This window comes from Marmota monax, unplaced genomic scaffold (genome assembly GCF_021218885.2).
Source record: "Marmota monax isolate L192 unplaced genomic scaffold, Marmota_monax_Labrador192_F-V1.1 WCK01_AAM20220418_F8-fsc00010, whole genome shotgun sequence".
Taxonomy (NCBI): Eukaryota; Metazoa; Chordata; class Mammalia; order Rodentia; family Sciuridae; genus Marmota; species Marmota monax.
Window position 1 is genome coordinate 13129324 of NW_026692321.1, and position 15351 is coordinate 13144674.

General features: G+C 36.0%; 1 protein-coding gene across 2 annotated transcripts in view; it reads right to left on the reverse strand.

The window, feature by feature from the left end:
• Window positions 1-15039, reverse strand: part of Wdr35 (WD repeat domain 35) — a 58928-nt gene extending 43889 nt beyond the window's left edge. For both annotated transcript variants that reach the window (XM_046441317.2, XM_058578375.1), the window contains exons 1-9: window positions 14892-15039; window positions 14084-14201; window positions 11994-12065; window positions 10653-10745; window positions 8959-9087; window positions 7409-7542; window positions 5931-6096; window positions 5649-5794; window positions 2134-2259 (exon numbers count right to left, since the gene is read on the reverse strand). In XM_046441317.2, the coding sequence (XP_046297273.1) occupies window positions 2134-2259; window positions 5649-5794; window positions 5931-6096; window positions 7409-7542; window positions 8959-9087; window positions 10653-10745; window positions 11994-12065; window positions 14084-14201; window positions 14892-14915 (1008 nt within the window). In that variant the 5' untranslated portion in view covers window positions 14916-15039. The remainder of the gene's footprint in view (window positions 1-2133; window positions 2260-5648; window positions 5795-5930; window positions 6097-7408; window positions 7543-8958; window positions 9088-10652; window positions 10746-11993; window positions 12066-14083; window positions 14202-14891) is intronic.
• Window positions 15040-15351: the final 312 nt, after the last annotated feature.

Below are 15351 nucleotides of genomic sequence, written 5' to 3' on the forward strand. Positions count from 1 at the left end.
AAAAAATGAGATGCCAAAATAAATTCAGTGTGATTAACCCTCCTTATTTTTAATTTTTAAGACTTAAGCTTCAGTGGTACCATAGCTAGTGTGAACCATCAATAGCGTTATCCCTGTCAAAATCTTAGATTCTGAGTCCTCAAGTCAATATTTAAAAATAGGTGTTTTGCCTTTCCCCATCCACATATTTTATGAAATTTATTCTTATATCAAATCTTTCTGCGTGATTTATTTAAAACAATAACAAAATGCAGATCCCTCCCCAACTTCCTCTCATGAAGAGCCTATAACATCTTTAGCTGTAACTATTCTAGTATTTATCACCACACTGCACAGCTATTGATTATGAAACTTAGGCACTTACAGCTTTCCCTTCTAACTCTTATAGTATACTTACATATAATTTTGAATAAATTAATTCTCATTGTCCACATTACTTTTACTATTAGTAGCTAATAATTGTGTTTACTTTTAATGCCATGATTATTTTCTACAATAAATGTTGACTTTAAAATAGTTTTAGATTTGCAATAAAGTTGCAAAGATAATACAAAGTTCCCATATACCCCTCATCCATTTCCCTATTAACAATTTACATTGCCATAGCACATTTGTCACAATGAAGAAACCAATATTACTATTACAACTAACTAAACTTCACACTTTGAGTTTCTAGCTTTTCCCTAATGTCCTTTTTCTATCCCAGAATCCCATTTTAGACACATTATATTTAGATAACATGTCTCCATGGACTCCTTTGGGCTGTGACAGTTTCTCAGTCTTTCTCTATTTTCAATAACCTTGGCAATATAGAGGAGTACTGCTCTGGTATTTTGTAAAGTGCCCCTCAATCATGGGGTTGTTGGTTTTTAGGAAGATCAACAGACACATGACACGATCTCAACACATCCTATTAGGAGGTACGTGGTATCCACATGACATCACTGTTGATGTGGTGTTCCTGGGGATTTCCCACTGTTAAGCTACTTTCTCTTTCCTCTCTCCATCCTCCATTCTTTGGAAGTGAGTCACCATACTCAAGCCAAGGAACTGGAACTATGCTCTACCTTCTGGAGGGGGAGTACATAAGTGAGATGGTATACTTCTGTAAGGAAGATCTGTTTCTTCTCTCCCATTTGTTTTTCATTAAAGTAAGGTAATTTTATCAGTATTGGCTCACGGACATTAACTTCATAATTTGGGTTATAATGAACTTGCAACATTTGTTTTATTCCTCAAATTGCTACACCTTAAGCCAAAGAGAGCTCTTCCTAGTTGTCTGCCATGTGCCTTTGACATGGCCACATTTTTTTTATGGTAGGGTTCTTTATTACTGTCTGGCATTGTTAAGATGCTCCAGACTTATGTTATATTTTCCTTGCTCTAGTCCTAGAATCAGTCATTTCTCTGAGGGGCTTTGCCCTTTAAATGAAATATATAAGATTCTTCATAACAGATAATTCATCAGATCATATTTCAAACTTGTTTTGGATCAAATATTAAGTTTAAGATAAAATAGTGATTAAATATCAAGTTGCTCTCTCATTTTTCCCCCTCCTAATCTATTCTCTGCCCTTCTCTATTCTGCTGAGCCCTGGAAACTGATTTCTATGAACTCCATCACCTGGGCTACCTTGCCAACTGGTGCTAGTTGGATTTGACCAGTAAAAGGCACATGAAGTAGAAAGATGGAGTATCTACTCCCCTATCTGTCTCTGCCTGGCCAGTTGGTGGTAGCCAAGCCCCTGCTGGGCAGCTTCTCTTACATAGCCAAAGCTCTCATGGAATGTTACTCCCTTGCCCCTTCCAACTGGGGGCACTGGTGATGGCATCTATTTGCTAAGCACTGGGTGCCTGCTTTATCTCCCTTGCTGTCCCTTAATACTACTCGCACATCTGTAACAAGCCCTTCAATTACTCTGGTGGGTGGGCCATCTGTTTCACACTGAGACCCTGACGCATAGGGTCATTTTACTAATTATACACAGTATACTAGAAAAGCTAGTTTTAAAGTCCTCGTGGACAACAAAAGCCTCCTTTCTGTTAGTTTCTAAAACAAAACCACTATGAATATAATGAGTTATAACAAATTATTTAGTTAAAAACACTTTATTTTACAAATGTTCTTAATACCTTATAATCGGGCCGAATGTTCGCAAAATATATAAAGGAATCAACAGTTAGTGCAATTTTCAGTCCATCTCCTTCCCAAGATAGTGCAGACATCTGCTTTCCAGGAACTTTCAAAGTGCCCAAATGCTGGGGAGGAAAAAAGTATTCAATCTAAAGTATCACAATGAACAAATTACCATTGAACATTTCATGGAGATCAAAAGTGGTATGAAGACTCTCTTGTGAAAGTTTATCACTAATTTTAAGATCATTTTCCTTGCATTTTAATTACAAGAAAACATGCGTATGATTGGAGATATTTATAGGCTATATCCAAAGAATATTAGGAAATGTCATCAAATCTACCATGCCATAGATTAAAATATACATCTTTACTTTTATGTACAACTAAGAAAAAACATGCTAATTAAAATATGATCACTTTGATTACATGATGTGTGCCAATTTTTTCTTTGTGTTCTCAGGATTGAACCCAGAAGCATTTGTTTACTGCTGAGCTACACCCCCAATCCTTTTAATTTTTTTATTTTGAGACAAAGTCTTGAACTAAGTCATGAAAACTGCTCTTGAATTTGATATCCTCCTGCCTCAGGCTCCTGAGTTACCGGGTTTACAAGCACGTGTCACCACACCTAGCCAATGCATCCAAATTTTAGACTTGTAAAAAGCTATACTTTTTAGAGTCCATGAAAGTTTATATTAGTAACTTCAATACTGAAGTCCTACCTTTCTCTTTCCTCCCCAACAAACAACCAATCACCAAGACCCATTGCCTTTGCTCCTTTCAATGGTCACAAAGAAAAAATTGTGGAGAAAACTATGGGAATAGCCTCCCTTTCATCTCTTTCCTTATTAATCTACCCTCTTTCCCCCAGATTCCCTCTCTACTCTGCTATTATAATTATCTTTCTGGAACAAAACTCTAATCATAACCTTCCCTGCTTTAAAAACATAATAATACTTTTTAAAAATCAACAGCTCCCCATTGATCATACATTCTTGAGCATGGAATACAATACCTTTTTCCCATCTGACCCAAAACTACCTTCCTTGCTGAATGCCCTACCATACAGCCATAGTTATGTGTGCCGACGTGTGAGAGAATACTCTGCCACCATACCTTAGGCCTGTATTGCAGCTCTTCTGCCTGAAATCCTCCTCTTCTTTCCCCATGCCTCCTTATCCTTACTATTCCTTGTCCTCCTGGAGAATCCCTCTTCATCCTTCAAATATAACTCAAGTAGTGCTTCCTCAATGAGCCTTGCCTTCTCTCCATGGTTCCAGGGAATGCAACAGTAAGTTCCTCAAGAGCACTCACTTCATGGTCAAATTAGTTTGTTCATATACTAACATTTGATAAGTGACTCAATAAGCAAGTCAATGAACACAGCCCTTTTAATCTATGGTTCTCATTTGACAGGCCAGTATAAATCCCAAAATTTGAATTAATTGCACTGGCATCCCGTATTCTGAAGCAGATGTATCTAAAGTCAAATTTCATGTTGCTTATGGTCTGAATGTTTGTCCCTTCCAAAATTTATGTTGAAATTTGACCTGGAAACAGTACTAAATGGGGAGGCTTTTAAGAGCTGACTAGGAATAATGCCACTGGAAAAGGGTAATTCGGCCCCTATTTTCTGTTTCTTGCCCTTCATCTTCCTGTCCCACCCTCCTCCATGTGATAACACAATAAGAAGGCCCTCACCAGATGCTGCAGCCTTGATATGGGACTTCTCAGCCTCTAAATCTGTGAGCAAATAAACTTCTGTTCACTATAAAATGTCAAAACAGTCTAAGACAAATGTACTGAACCCCATTTTGCCAAGGAAACCAATGGAAACAAAAAACTCAAGTTTTAACCTAGAAGGGTCCATCTTGCTGCCTACATGAATCCAAAAGGGAACTGAAAGTTTTTATGATCATACACTTGATATTGACCCATTCACAGAGAGAGAATAAAGCCATCTCCTAACTGTGCAAACCAATCAGGTGTTAGCTGCAGCAAGGGCAGAAACCAGACTTAGTAAGCACTGGTTATGTGCCAAGCACTGGCTATGTGCCAAGCCCCGGCTAGGTACTTCCTCATTATTATCTTCTTTAATCTTTATGATAGTACCAGGAGGCATTACCCTTCATTCACAAAACAAGTAAACTGGACTTCGGTGATTAACTAACTTAAGACAAACTACACTGTGGAAATGGGATTCAAAGCCAGTTCAACCTGACCTCAACCACATTATCCCCTGAGACTACAGTGCACAGCTAAGACCACAGTGCAAAACTCAGTGAGCCCTAACCTTCAGACTTGAAGCAGACTCTTCTCTGAGGTTTCTTTAAGTTTGAACCTTAGAGATCCTCTTTCCAAGTATCTTCCCAATTTTAACAATAAAATAGATCCAAAGATAAATCCCCCATATGTTCACTCATCCCAAAAATATCAAGTTACTAATATGCCCTGAAGAGCTACAACTGATACTTTTAAGTACAGCTGAACCAAAACCTTCTTATAGTTTTCAGGATATGCTTAACATACTGTTTTGCAAGATAAAATATATAGACCTTAGGACCCATGTTTTTCTACCTGGAAAAGGCTGAAGTAAAGGGGGAAAAAAACAGATAAAATAACATAATGTTAAATCAATGGGGACCCACAAAAATAATCAACAAATATGAGTGAAGATTATAAGAATATAAATTATTAGAATTCAGATTTTTATTTAGGTACCTTAAAAACTCTGATTTTGTTTTTGTTCTTTGTTTTAGTTTTTACATCTACCAGAAATACTGTTAGCCAACAACACACAGAGAGTGCCTCCTCTCTGCAATACATTCACTGGGTAACTCTGAGGTACTGATTGAAAAGCACCAGATAATATCATTTATTACCCTTACAGAAAAGTTCAAAATACATAAAAGTATTAATATTAAAATACAAAAACAATTAGTATGAACTTTTTTACTGCCAAAAATTCTCATTATTGCAATCTATGGTGAATTTACAAAAATTAACAAGGTATCCAAAAGGACAAAAATAGAGTATAAGGTTACCAAATAAGACAGGCAAATATATATTAAGCTCTCATTTTCTAAATTCACAATACATTAATTATCTTTTTTTTAAATATTTATTTTTTTAGTTAGAGGTGGACATAAAAATATGGAATTTATTTTATAATCTGTACATGTAGAAAGCCCTAAGTTTGATATAAATCACTGTGCAGTAGTTATTTAGAATATTCAGACTGTAGAGAAAATATTCTAAATAACTACTGCACAGTGATTTATATCAAACTTAGGGCTTTCTACATGTACAGATTATAAAATAAATTCCATGATAAAATAAAATGAAAACATGTAAAGTGAAGATATTAGTCAGACATATACTTGATATATCAAGATTATTACTCAAAATGTCCTTAAAAGAGAATGTGACAAGTTTGTACCTTTCCTCCATTCTTTTTTCCCTGCTTGCTACTATACCATTAAATGAAAAGAAGATAAACCAATACATTTACCTCACCAAATGGAGTGTAAAACTGCACCGTGTTAACATCTTTATCCTGAGTGACTGCTTTCTGAGAGCCTGCCACAGCTAACACACTGCCAGTTTGGTTCCACTGGATACTGACCACATACATGCCAGTATCAATCAAAACTGGATCTAGTCAAAAAGGGAAGGAAAATTAAGTAACTGTGTTAGCATCTTAGTTGAAAGGACTTGATATTAAGAACAATTTTCAAGTATGTTTTAAATTCTCCAATTTAAAAAAAAAAATAAAAACAGAAATTTTACTTACTTTGGTCATTCTCGTGTTTCATTATTTGGCATCTCCCATTGTCAAAACAAACAGCAAGGCAAGGGCAATCGGGCTCCACATAGCCCTCTGTGCCATGGTACCAATGAATTCCCGCAATGCTGATTGCTCCAGTGACGTTTACCAAACATTTCAGCTTCATTTTCATCTAGATAGAATTGGCTAGATTTAATATTTACATTTTGAAACAGAGCAGTATGAATGACACCATAAATAGGATTTAAAAATCTGGATGTGAATGCAAGCTTAATCGCTTACTGGTTTATCAACCCTGAACAAATCACTTATCTAACTCTATTTTCCCTGTGTATAAAATGAAGGTTAAAAAAAAAGGGGGAGCCAGGCATGGTGGTGCATGCCTGTAATCCCAGTGACTGGGGAGGCTGAGGCAGGAGGATCATTAGTTCAAAGCCAGCCTCAGCAATAGCAAGGCACTAAGCAACTCAGTGAGACCCTATCTTTAAATAAAATACAAAAAAAGGGCTGGGGATGTGGCCCAATGGTAGAGTGCCCCTGAGTTCAATCCCTGGTACCAAAAAAAAAATTTTTTTTTTTTTAAAGGAGGATGTGGGAGACTCAGATGACAAAAAGTATATGAAAGTACTTGGAAAATAGCAAAGTGTCATACAAACGATACCAATTTTATTTTCAGCTATCAGTGGATTCATGAACTATCCCAATCCTCACTCAAAACAAAACTGCCCCATCAGTAATCAGAGACCTACCACAGCTAAATCTTGCAAAACCAAAACTTTTCTCCAGATTATGCTACCTAAGCCTCCTTTCTTTTACCCTTTTTCTAAAAATTGATTTTTCTCCCCTATGGTTTAAGTTTTCCATTCTTTTTACAAACAACCATTAGTTACTACAAAAATAACTTTGGTATCTGCATGTAAACTTTGGCTTCAGGAAGCAGAAGATATTCTCAAAACTTAAACTATACATTATTCTACTGTATCTCTCTACTTCAATTTACTAGCACCTTGTCCCATCCAACTACCAAAAAATCAAACTTAAAAGCTACACTGTAATATGTTACATCAATTTGCCTTAAAGAAGCCAAGATTTGGTTTTAATTTTTTTTAAAGTTGGAAGATTATAAAAAAATTTAAAAGTCAAACTAACGACTAATTAGAGGGGCTTAGTGGCACACGCCTGTAATCCCAGTGACTCTGGACACTGAGTTAGGAGGATCTCGAGTTTGAAGACAACCTCAGCAATGCAACAAGGCCCTCAGCAACTTGGTAAGATTCTGTCTCAAAATAAAAAATAAAAAGGTCTGGGGATGTGACTCAGTAGTTAAAGCACCCCTGGGTTCAATTCCCAGCATCAATAAATAAATAAATAAATAAAGACTAACTACATAAGCCATCATAATAAATAAATGTGAGTTCGTATGAATGATATATTAAAAATCATATAAAATTATATACATAAAAACAACAAATATATATGCTTACTATAAAATTTCCTTGATTATCATAAATGTGTATTTCACCATTTGCCATTCCAAAAAGTAAGATTTTACTATCTGATGACCATGCTACATGGCACAACTGTACACCCTTCAGGTCTTTTCCCCAAATACGATTGCCTAAAACAAAACATAAACATAATTATTTAAAGTTCAGATTCATGATCCTCCAACAGCTGCTTTCAACATTTTTGTTTCCCTAAAGAGTTCTCACATTCCTCTCAGCATTCATGCAGTCATTCAATTTATTTGGTCAATAAATATTTACTGAGCACTTATAGGAGCAAAATACCCCAGAGACATTTAAAATAGCAGCTGTTTCAAACTCTCCCATTTCTAAACTGATGCAGGTTTTCACTCCCAATTAACAGATGAGCCCATCTTCTACTTTGGAAAAGAAATAAAAGCTCCCGAAAAAGAAATTCAGGACATTTAGAACATAACTAAATCCACACTTATCCACTCTGCTTAGCTCCCTGATACAAAGGAAGAGGTATCTCCCAACCAGACCTCTGTCTAAGGTTAATCCTTCCACCTAATCTATGATCTAATCCATTCCATCTTTGCAAAAATCTCCCTTGGTAAATTATTCTCATTTTCTTTTTCTCATTACACTTATCTTTCTAGGCTCTTTCTAATAAACACTTAAATATATGCATATCTTCTAAATCATCACCTCAAACAAAATAAAACAAAAAAAACACTTTCCTCAACTCTAAGCTCTCCATCTCGCTACCATTCTATTTTTACCATTCCCTCCCAACCAAAATTCAATAAGTTATTGAGGCTGACCTCAAACTTGCAATCCTCCTGCCTCAGCGGCCTGAGTTGCTGGAACTATGGGAAAAAGCCACTGTACCCAGCTTACATTCTTAGTTTCTAAAACCATAGCTATTGCTCTATAAAATTCTCAGAAATATTCACTGACTACAATATATATATATATATATATATATATATATATATATATATACACACACACACACACACACACATACACACACAGATGTGAAAATGACTTTAAAATGTTATTTCTCTATCAACAATTTCATTCACATTAATACAAAGGTGCTGACTTACAGAAGACCCAGTTTCATCTACATACTAGAATCTGAAAGACATAGGTTTTAAGGTTATAAAATACAACTAACAGTGATATACTATCTTCTACTGAAAATACCATATATTATTATGATTTTATATACTTTTTGAAAATAAAATCTATGCATTTATATGGTCTAACCAATATAAAGATGAATTATATAATGGACATATTTAAAATAATGCTGAAAAATTAATTCATTTTTTTCAGTGCCACTGTAGGAAATCAAAAAAGAATAGATTGTTTTCTCATGTAGACTTAATAAATGTTTAGGACCAAAAGGTGCTTCTTAGATTTCAGCAAAATGTATAGCGACTATTTTCTCTTTTTATGTCTATTTTTCAATCAGAATGTTAACAATTAACTTAAATCTCTAAAGATAAAAAAGTAAGCTAAATGTTGATCTTAGTCCTATATCCAATAAATGCAATTACCATCCACTGAACCCACTATCACAGCCCCATCTTCATACACAATGCAGATCTTCTGTCCATCAGCATTCCAACTCATACTTCGAACCACTGATTTATTCCGATTGTTGATCATTTCCTCATACCAAGAGCCTGATTTCACAAATTAAAAAATTACAAGTCAAAACTTTCACATCTATTAAATGGTACTTAAGAGTTGACAACACTTCATAAAGTACACTGTGCAATAAATAATTGCAAAGTTTTGTACAACCTGAGATATTAAACTAGAAAACCTTCAAATCAACATAAACAAAAGAAAAAATTAACATAGGCCTTGACTAATAATCTTTTCAAAGACTATCACAGAAAACACAACAAATGCCCAGCTCTTTTCTTTTTACTTTCTCTCTTTTTCTTGCTTTCTTCTTGTCAATTAAAAAAGAAAATTTCATTTGCTTTTGCAGGGCCAAAACAAGTTATTTTTCTGAAGGCCTAACTTTTCCCACTTGAAAACTTTATCTTTTCAGATAATAACTAAGCAGGGGGGAAAACAGAATAACAACAACCTTATATGTATGCATAAACTCTCTGATGACTAGTTTAAGCATATGAGGTAAAAGCACATTAAGTAAAACTCTTAAAGTCTGCTTTAAAAAAATTCTTAAGCAATTCATGTTACATCAGTGGTACATTACATATGCCATCACTAATGCTGAAGAACAAAAACATTTGAGCTACACAGAGTTGGAGAGAGATGTGACTTCTTTCATAGTACAACCCAATTAGAAGCAAAAGAACAGGGAATTTCGTCTTATTTTTGTGTTTTTTAAAAACTTTACCATTTTCTGGCCTAGGGAACTCTGGCCATCAGCCAAGCAAATGTCATGTGATTTGAAATAACTGGTCAGCGCAGGGTATTAATAGAATTAGGATTGAAGCCCAGAGAAAATTTATCTTGGAAACAAAGTTCACTCCCATCTACTTTACTTTCTGCCCCACTCCACTTTTCAAATACACATACTTTAAAAATAATATTCAAGCACTATCACATATTTTTTAATTATAGGTTTGTAAACAACATACCCTGAACCTTTTGAAAACAACACACATGTACCTTTCCCTTTAGAAGACAATGGCTACAGGCTTCAAGAGAACATGTATCATGAGTTGCTTTTCTAGTAATAATGATGTATCTAAACTAATCCTTCTCTTTCCCTCTCCATCTTACTCTGTCTCTTATAGATAAGAGGCAAAAATTGTAGGTCAGTAGCCAGAGCCAAGATAAAATCTGTATCCATGAAAGAAAAGGAAGCTGACTGGTCCAATATAGGAAGTGAATTACTATTGCTGCTGAATTCTTCATAAATGTGCTTTCTTCTAGTGTACTAACTTCAACCACCAGCCACATAGGACCTAATTCTTGTTGGAAATCTGCAGGGGTTAGAGGAAGGAGAAGAAGAGCTATCTAAGAGTAGAAACTATTTTACCAAGTTAATAAGTTCACTTTGGAGTCACTTAATTTGCTTTCTTAATGCAAAGTTACAGCTCAAAGGAAATAAAATAAAAAGTAAGCTACAATAAATCCAGAAATATCATCACTATGCAGTCAGCTCTTCTGGTTACCAGGGGTCTATTTTAGAGATGTTATTTCTCCATCCAAACACTGTGATCCAGACTCCAATTTGTGAAAGATTAAAGCAGCTCTCCTAATGTACCTTTATATAACATCCAGACAATGATAAGCCCATTTTGATCACTGGTGGTCAATTTCTGATACTGTTCATTCCATGTTACAACTTGAACAGAACCTAGAACATTGGAAAATAAATTAGACACTTAAAAATGGCTAAAATTAATTTCAAATTTGTACCTTTATATAAGCAAACATCAAGAACATGTTAAAATCAAGACTTCCTATGCAACTAACCAGTTTTTCAAATATTATGAATATCAAAAATATTCATAGGATATAATTACTGAGATCACTAATTTCCTACAACAATGCTTAATACTCTCACATCCATCCCTATTTCATGTCTGCAAAGGCACACTTCATGGAAAGCTGCCAGTAAATCAGATAGTGGAAACAAAAATAAGCATGATTTACCAAACTGGCTTGCCTCCCAAGGATAATGATGTCCAAAGGACACCAAGTTGTTCCCTTAAATTGTTTGTTCATTTTTGGTTGAAAATGCCCATTATCTGTTTCCCCCTTTCTAACCTCCCAGGTTTCTATTCTATTTGTAACACACTTTAAGTATATATTAAACGGGTAGGTGACATTAGTAATTGATTTCTTTTAATTCTTATATCTCTAAATACTTTGTATGTATTTTTAAGGATACTCTCTTTCATAACTAACTTACAAATTTAAAAATCTAACCTGATAAAATATCATTACCTAACACACTGTCCACTTTCAAATTTCAATTGTCAAGGTGTCCATTTTTATGTTTATATTTATTTATTTATTTATTTATTGCCTTATTGGGGATTAAACCCCGGCCCTCATACGTGCTAGGTAAGCTTTCTTTCACTGAGTTATATTCCTAATTCATTTTATTTTACTTTGAGCCAGGGTCTTGCCAATCTTCCCAGGCTATCCTTGAACTTGGGATCCTCCTGCCTTAGCTTTCCCAGTAGCTGGGACCACAGCATGCACCACTGTACCAAGTTGTAATATTCTTTATAGATACTTGTTTTTTCTCATTCCAGGATCCCATTTAGGATCATATTGTGCATTCAGTTGTTACATCTTTAGTATCCTTTAATCTGTAATTATCAAACAATCTTTAAAAGGAAAATAATATGTATGTATTATATATACATATAGATGTATATATGTATGTCATCCACAGAGAAATAACAGTATTTTTCACATATAACACCTACTTTTTTCAGGTTTATGGAAGAATGAATGACTCTGGACAATATTAATTATGACTCATAAAAATAATATCACAATTATTTAAAATGTTGACATTTCTACATTAAGTAAATGGTTTCTAAATGACTAACTACAATTTACACATAATAAACAAAACTGCTGGACTCACCACTATGACCTTCAAGAGTCTGATTCATAGAAAGATTACTAGGGGCAGCAAGACCCCTCAATTTTGCATCATCTAAAAAAAACAAAACAAAGAAAACTACCATGAACAATGAAAAAAGGAGAAACAACAATGGGAATTTTGATGAAGGGGATGTTAAAGAGAGGCAGGACTAGACTTCCAGCTTGACCAAACGAGTGAAATTAACATACAAGTTGAAACAGAACTGAAAAAAGGTTTAAGAGATCAACAGTTCCATTTTGGACATAGTAAATACGAAATGCCTATGAAAGATTCCAGTGGAGATGCCCAAATCTGAAAATTCAGGACTGTTCTGGAGATATAAATGAGGGATCATCACCCTACAGATAGCATTTAAGGTCATGGGAATAAAATAACAAACCTAGAGAGCAAATATAGAGAGAGCCCAGACACAAGTTCTCAGGAATTCCAATTGTTAGAAAAGAAGAATCTAGCAAAGTGACCAAGGACTGTTCAGTCATCAGACAGGAAGGTAGAGTGGGAATATATTTAAATATGTTTAAATATGACAAAATTCAAAATGTTTGACTTCTTCTGTATTGAAAAATGTTTCAAAAAAAAAGAAAAGAAATGGTCAAACACATAGTGAGAAAGAACAACATAGACCTTGTCTCAGAAAAACAGAAACTAACACTTTCAATGTTGAACAAAATACATTCATTTCTTAATGTAACTAAAACTTTTACATATTTTAGACAAAATAAGTTGTGTATATATATATATATATATATATATATATATATATATAATATATGTTTTATATATATATATATATATATATATATATATATACACACACACACACACATCCATACACATTTAAAAAACATACCAGAGATATTTTTCTTTTAACAGAGTTAAAAGATTAAACTACAAAACATCAGAAGCCAAACTTTGATACTTAAATATCTATCTTCCAATCTGCCTTTTATTTCACATAATTAGTGTAGCACATCAAAACAATTATACTATTCTTTGCTTAGGATGCTCATGAGCCCTTCGTGTAGTGTTACTTATAGGCTATGTGACCTTGGGTAAGTTATTAAATGATCATAGCCCCAGTTTTCTCACCTGGAATACCCACCTTTCAAGAGTATTGTAAAGCCAAATGAGACAGCACAGGTTAACCATCCAATACACAGGAAATATTTAATAAACACTGTTCAAAGGGTAGTCGGAGCATTAGCAATACCAGCATCACTACAGATGCAAATTCTCAGGCCCTGTCCCAGATCTACTCTGGGGACGGATCCCAGAAATCCATTTTAACAACCTCTTCTGGTGATTCTTATGCCTGACAAATTTTGAGAGGTCATGCTATAAAGGAACCCAAAATGTAATATAGTTTACCTCATTTGACAAAATAATGAACCAAAGTCCAAAGATATTAAGCAACTTGCTGAAAGTCATTCAGTAATCTTGTGGCAGAACTGATTCCAATGTCAATCTCTTTATCTAGATCTCCAACCTAGATAGGGATTACCTAGATCCCTAATATAGAGTAATAGTATGGAAGTTAAATAAGAATAAAATTGTTCACTGTGATTCCAGAGAACTATAAAAAGAAAGAAAGCAAGCTACAAAGATAAGAGATCTATTAATAAAGGGGTAACATATATTCTATTTTCTGTTTGGGGGCACTAGTTGTATAATCACAATACATCTGATAAGGAAAAAAAGATGATATGGACCTGTAAAATAATTGCCAAAATGTGAGATTTTGTGATGTTACTGAAATGTTGATTGGCATGATTTTTATTAGACTCCTAATAACAGAGGGCAATAATTGGACCTGGCACAAGACAACATAGTGACTTGGTTTCATCTTTCATTCATTTTCATTTCCCATCAATAATTTCAGCAAAAGCTGAATGTTCACATTTGACATTCTCTGAACTTTTCTCTAGAAAAATGTCACAAGATGTTAAGGGTTTTTTGTTTTTAAAAGAATTAGAATTTCATATTGACAAATACCAAGAGCATATGGCGCTGAATCAATGACACTTTTCCTTTTTCTATAATTTCAGACATGTGAGCTTGCATTCATTTACCTGTCTGTGTCTCTAATTTCAAAACTTTCAGTAATCCATCTTCACCACCACACGCTATGAACCCTTGGTCCTTGTTCCAAGATATGCATTTTAGCTTCACATTATTGGGAATGGAAATCTGTAAAAGCAATCACAGTCATGTTAGCAACTTTTCACGAAGGAGTTGGGAAGTACGTCTACAGATGAAAAATGATGAAAGTCTTTGAAGAAGAAACACGAAAGCCTTGCAGGAAAAAAAAAATGCGCTGTCATGAAAATGGGCATGTTCCTCTGAAATGTCCCGTGCTCTACAATTTGATAAAGAAGGAAAGAAGTGCACACAAGACAAAGGCGGAGGCTGCGGGGGAAAGCCAGGAGGTAAGACACCTGAGGTATTTTTAAAGGGTGGATGAGGGCTGGAGGGTTATTGACCCATTCCACCGGTCTGTATTCCCTTTCCCCCTAGAACACTTAGACTACCTTTTGTTAATTTTTTTCTCTTGCGCGGTGATGATCCAAAGTCATCTGGATCCTGACTGGTGATAGATCACCTAGTGATCTATCCCGCTGGCTACCCAAAAGGACCCGGTGGGGAACAGGTATGGCAGAGACGCGTGAGAGAGTTTCTGGCTTGGCTAAGGGGGACCAGGGGTTCCGGGACCTCAGAAGGTCCGGAGCCCGACCAGGCGGGCAGCGGGGCAGCGGGGTAGCGGGGCAGCAGAGCCGCGATCGGGGCCCGGTGAAGCCGCTTGGCTTAGCGGGAAGGATGCGGGAATGGCCCGTGGGCTGCGGGCACTGAGGAGGAGCGGGGCGGCCCCCGGAAACTCACTTTCTTGCTCAGGTAGAAGAACATCGTGGGAACCCAGAGCGAACGGCCGAAGCGGGCAAAGCCCGCCGCTGGTCACCGGTTCGCCGTCTCCAATTCCGAGTACCAGCGGCTCTGGATGGCTCCCGTCGCCCTGGCAACCGCCGCTACCCCGGCGCATCCGGGGCGCGAAGAGGCACTTCCGGTGTCGTCCTAGCCCCTGACGTCGTGCGCCTGCGCAGGCTCTGAAGACCCGGCACGCCACACCTGGCATGGCTGTGCCTCAGGTGTCCTTAGTGTCAGTACAAACAGGAAAGGTGCCCAAACCAGTAAGGTCACCAGGATCTGGTGTTTTGTAAGCTCCACTGTCCCATCATTCATAAAAGGAAAAGTCATTTATTGCACTTGGTATCTAGTGCCATCGGCCAGGCGGCGCAGATGTGCGTTTTGAGGATTGGTTGCCTTGTGCTTTGGGGCATTGCAG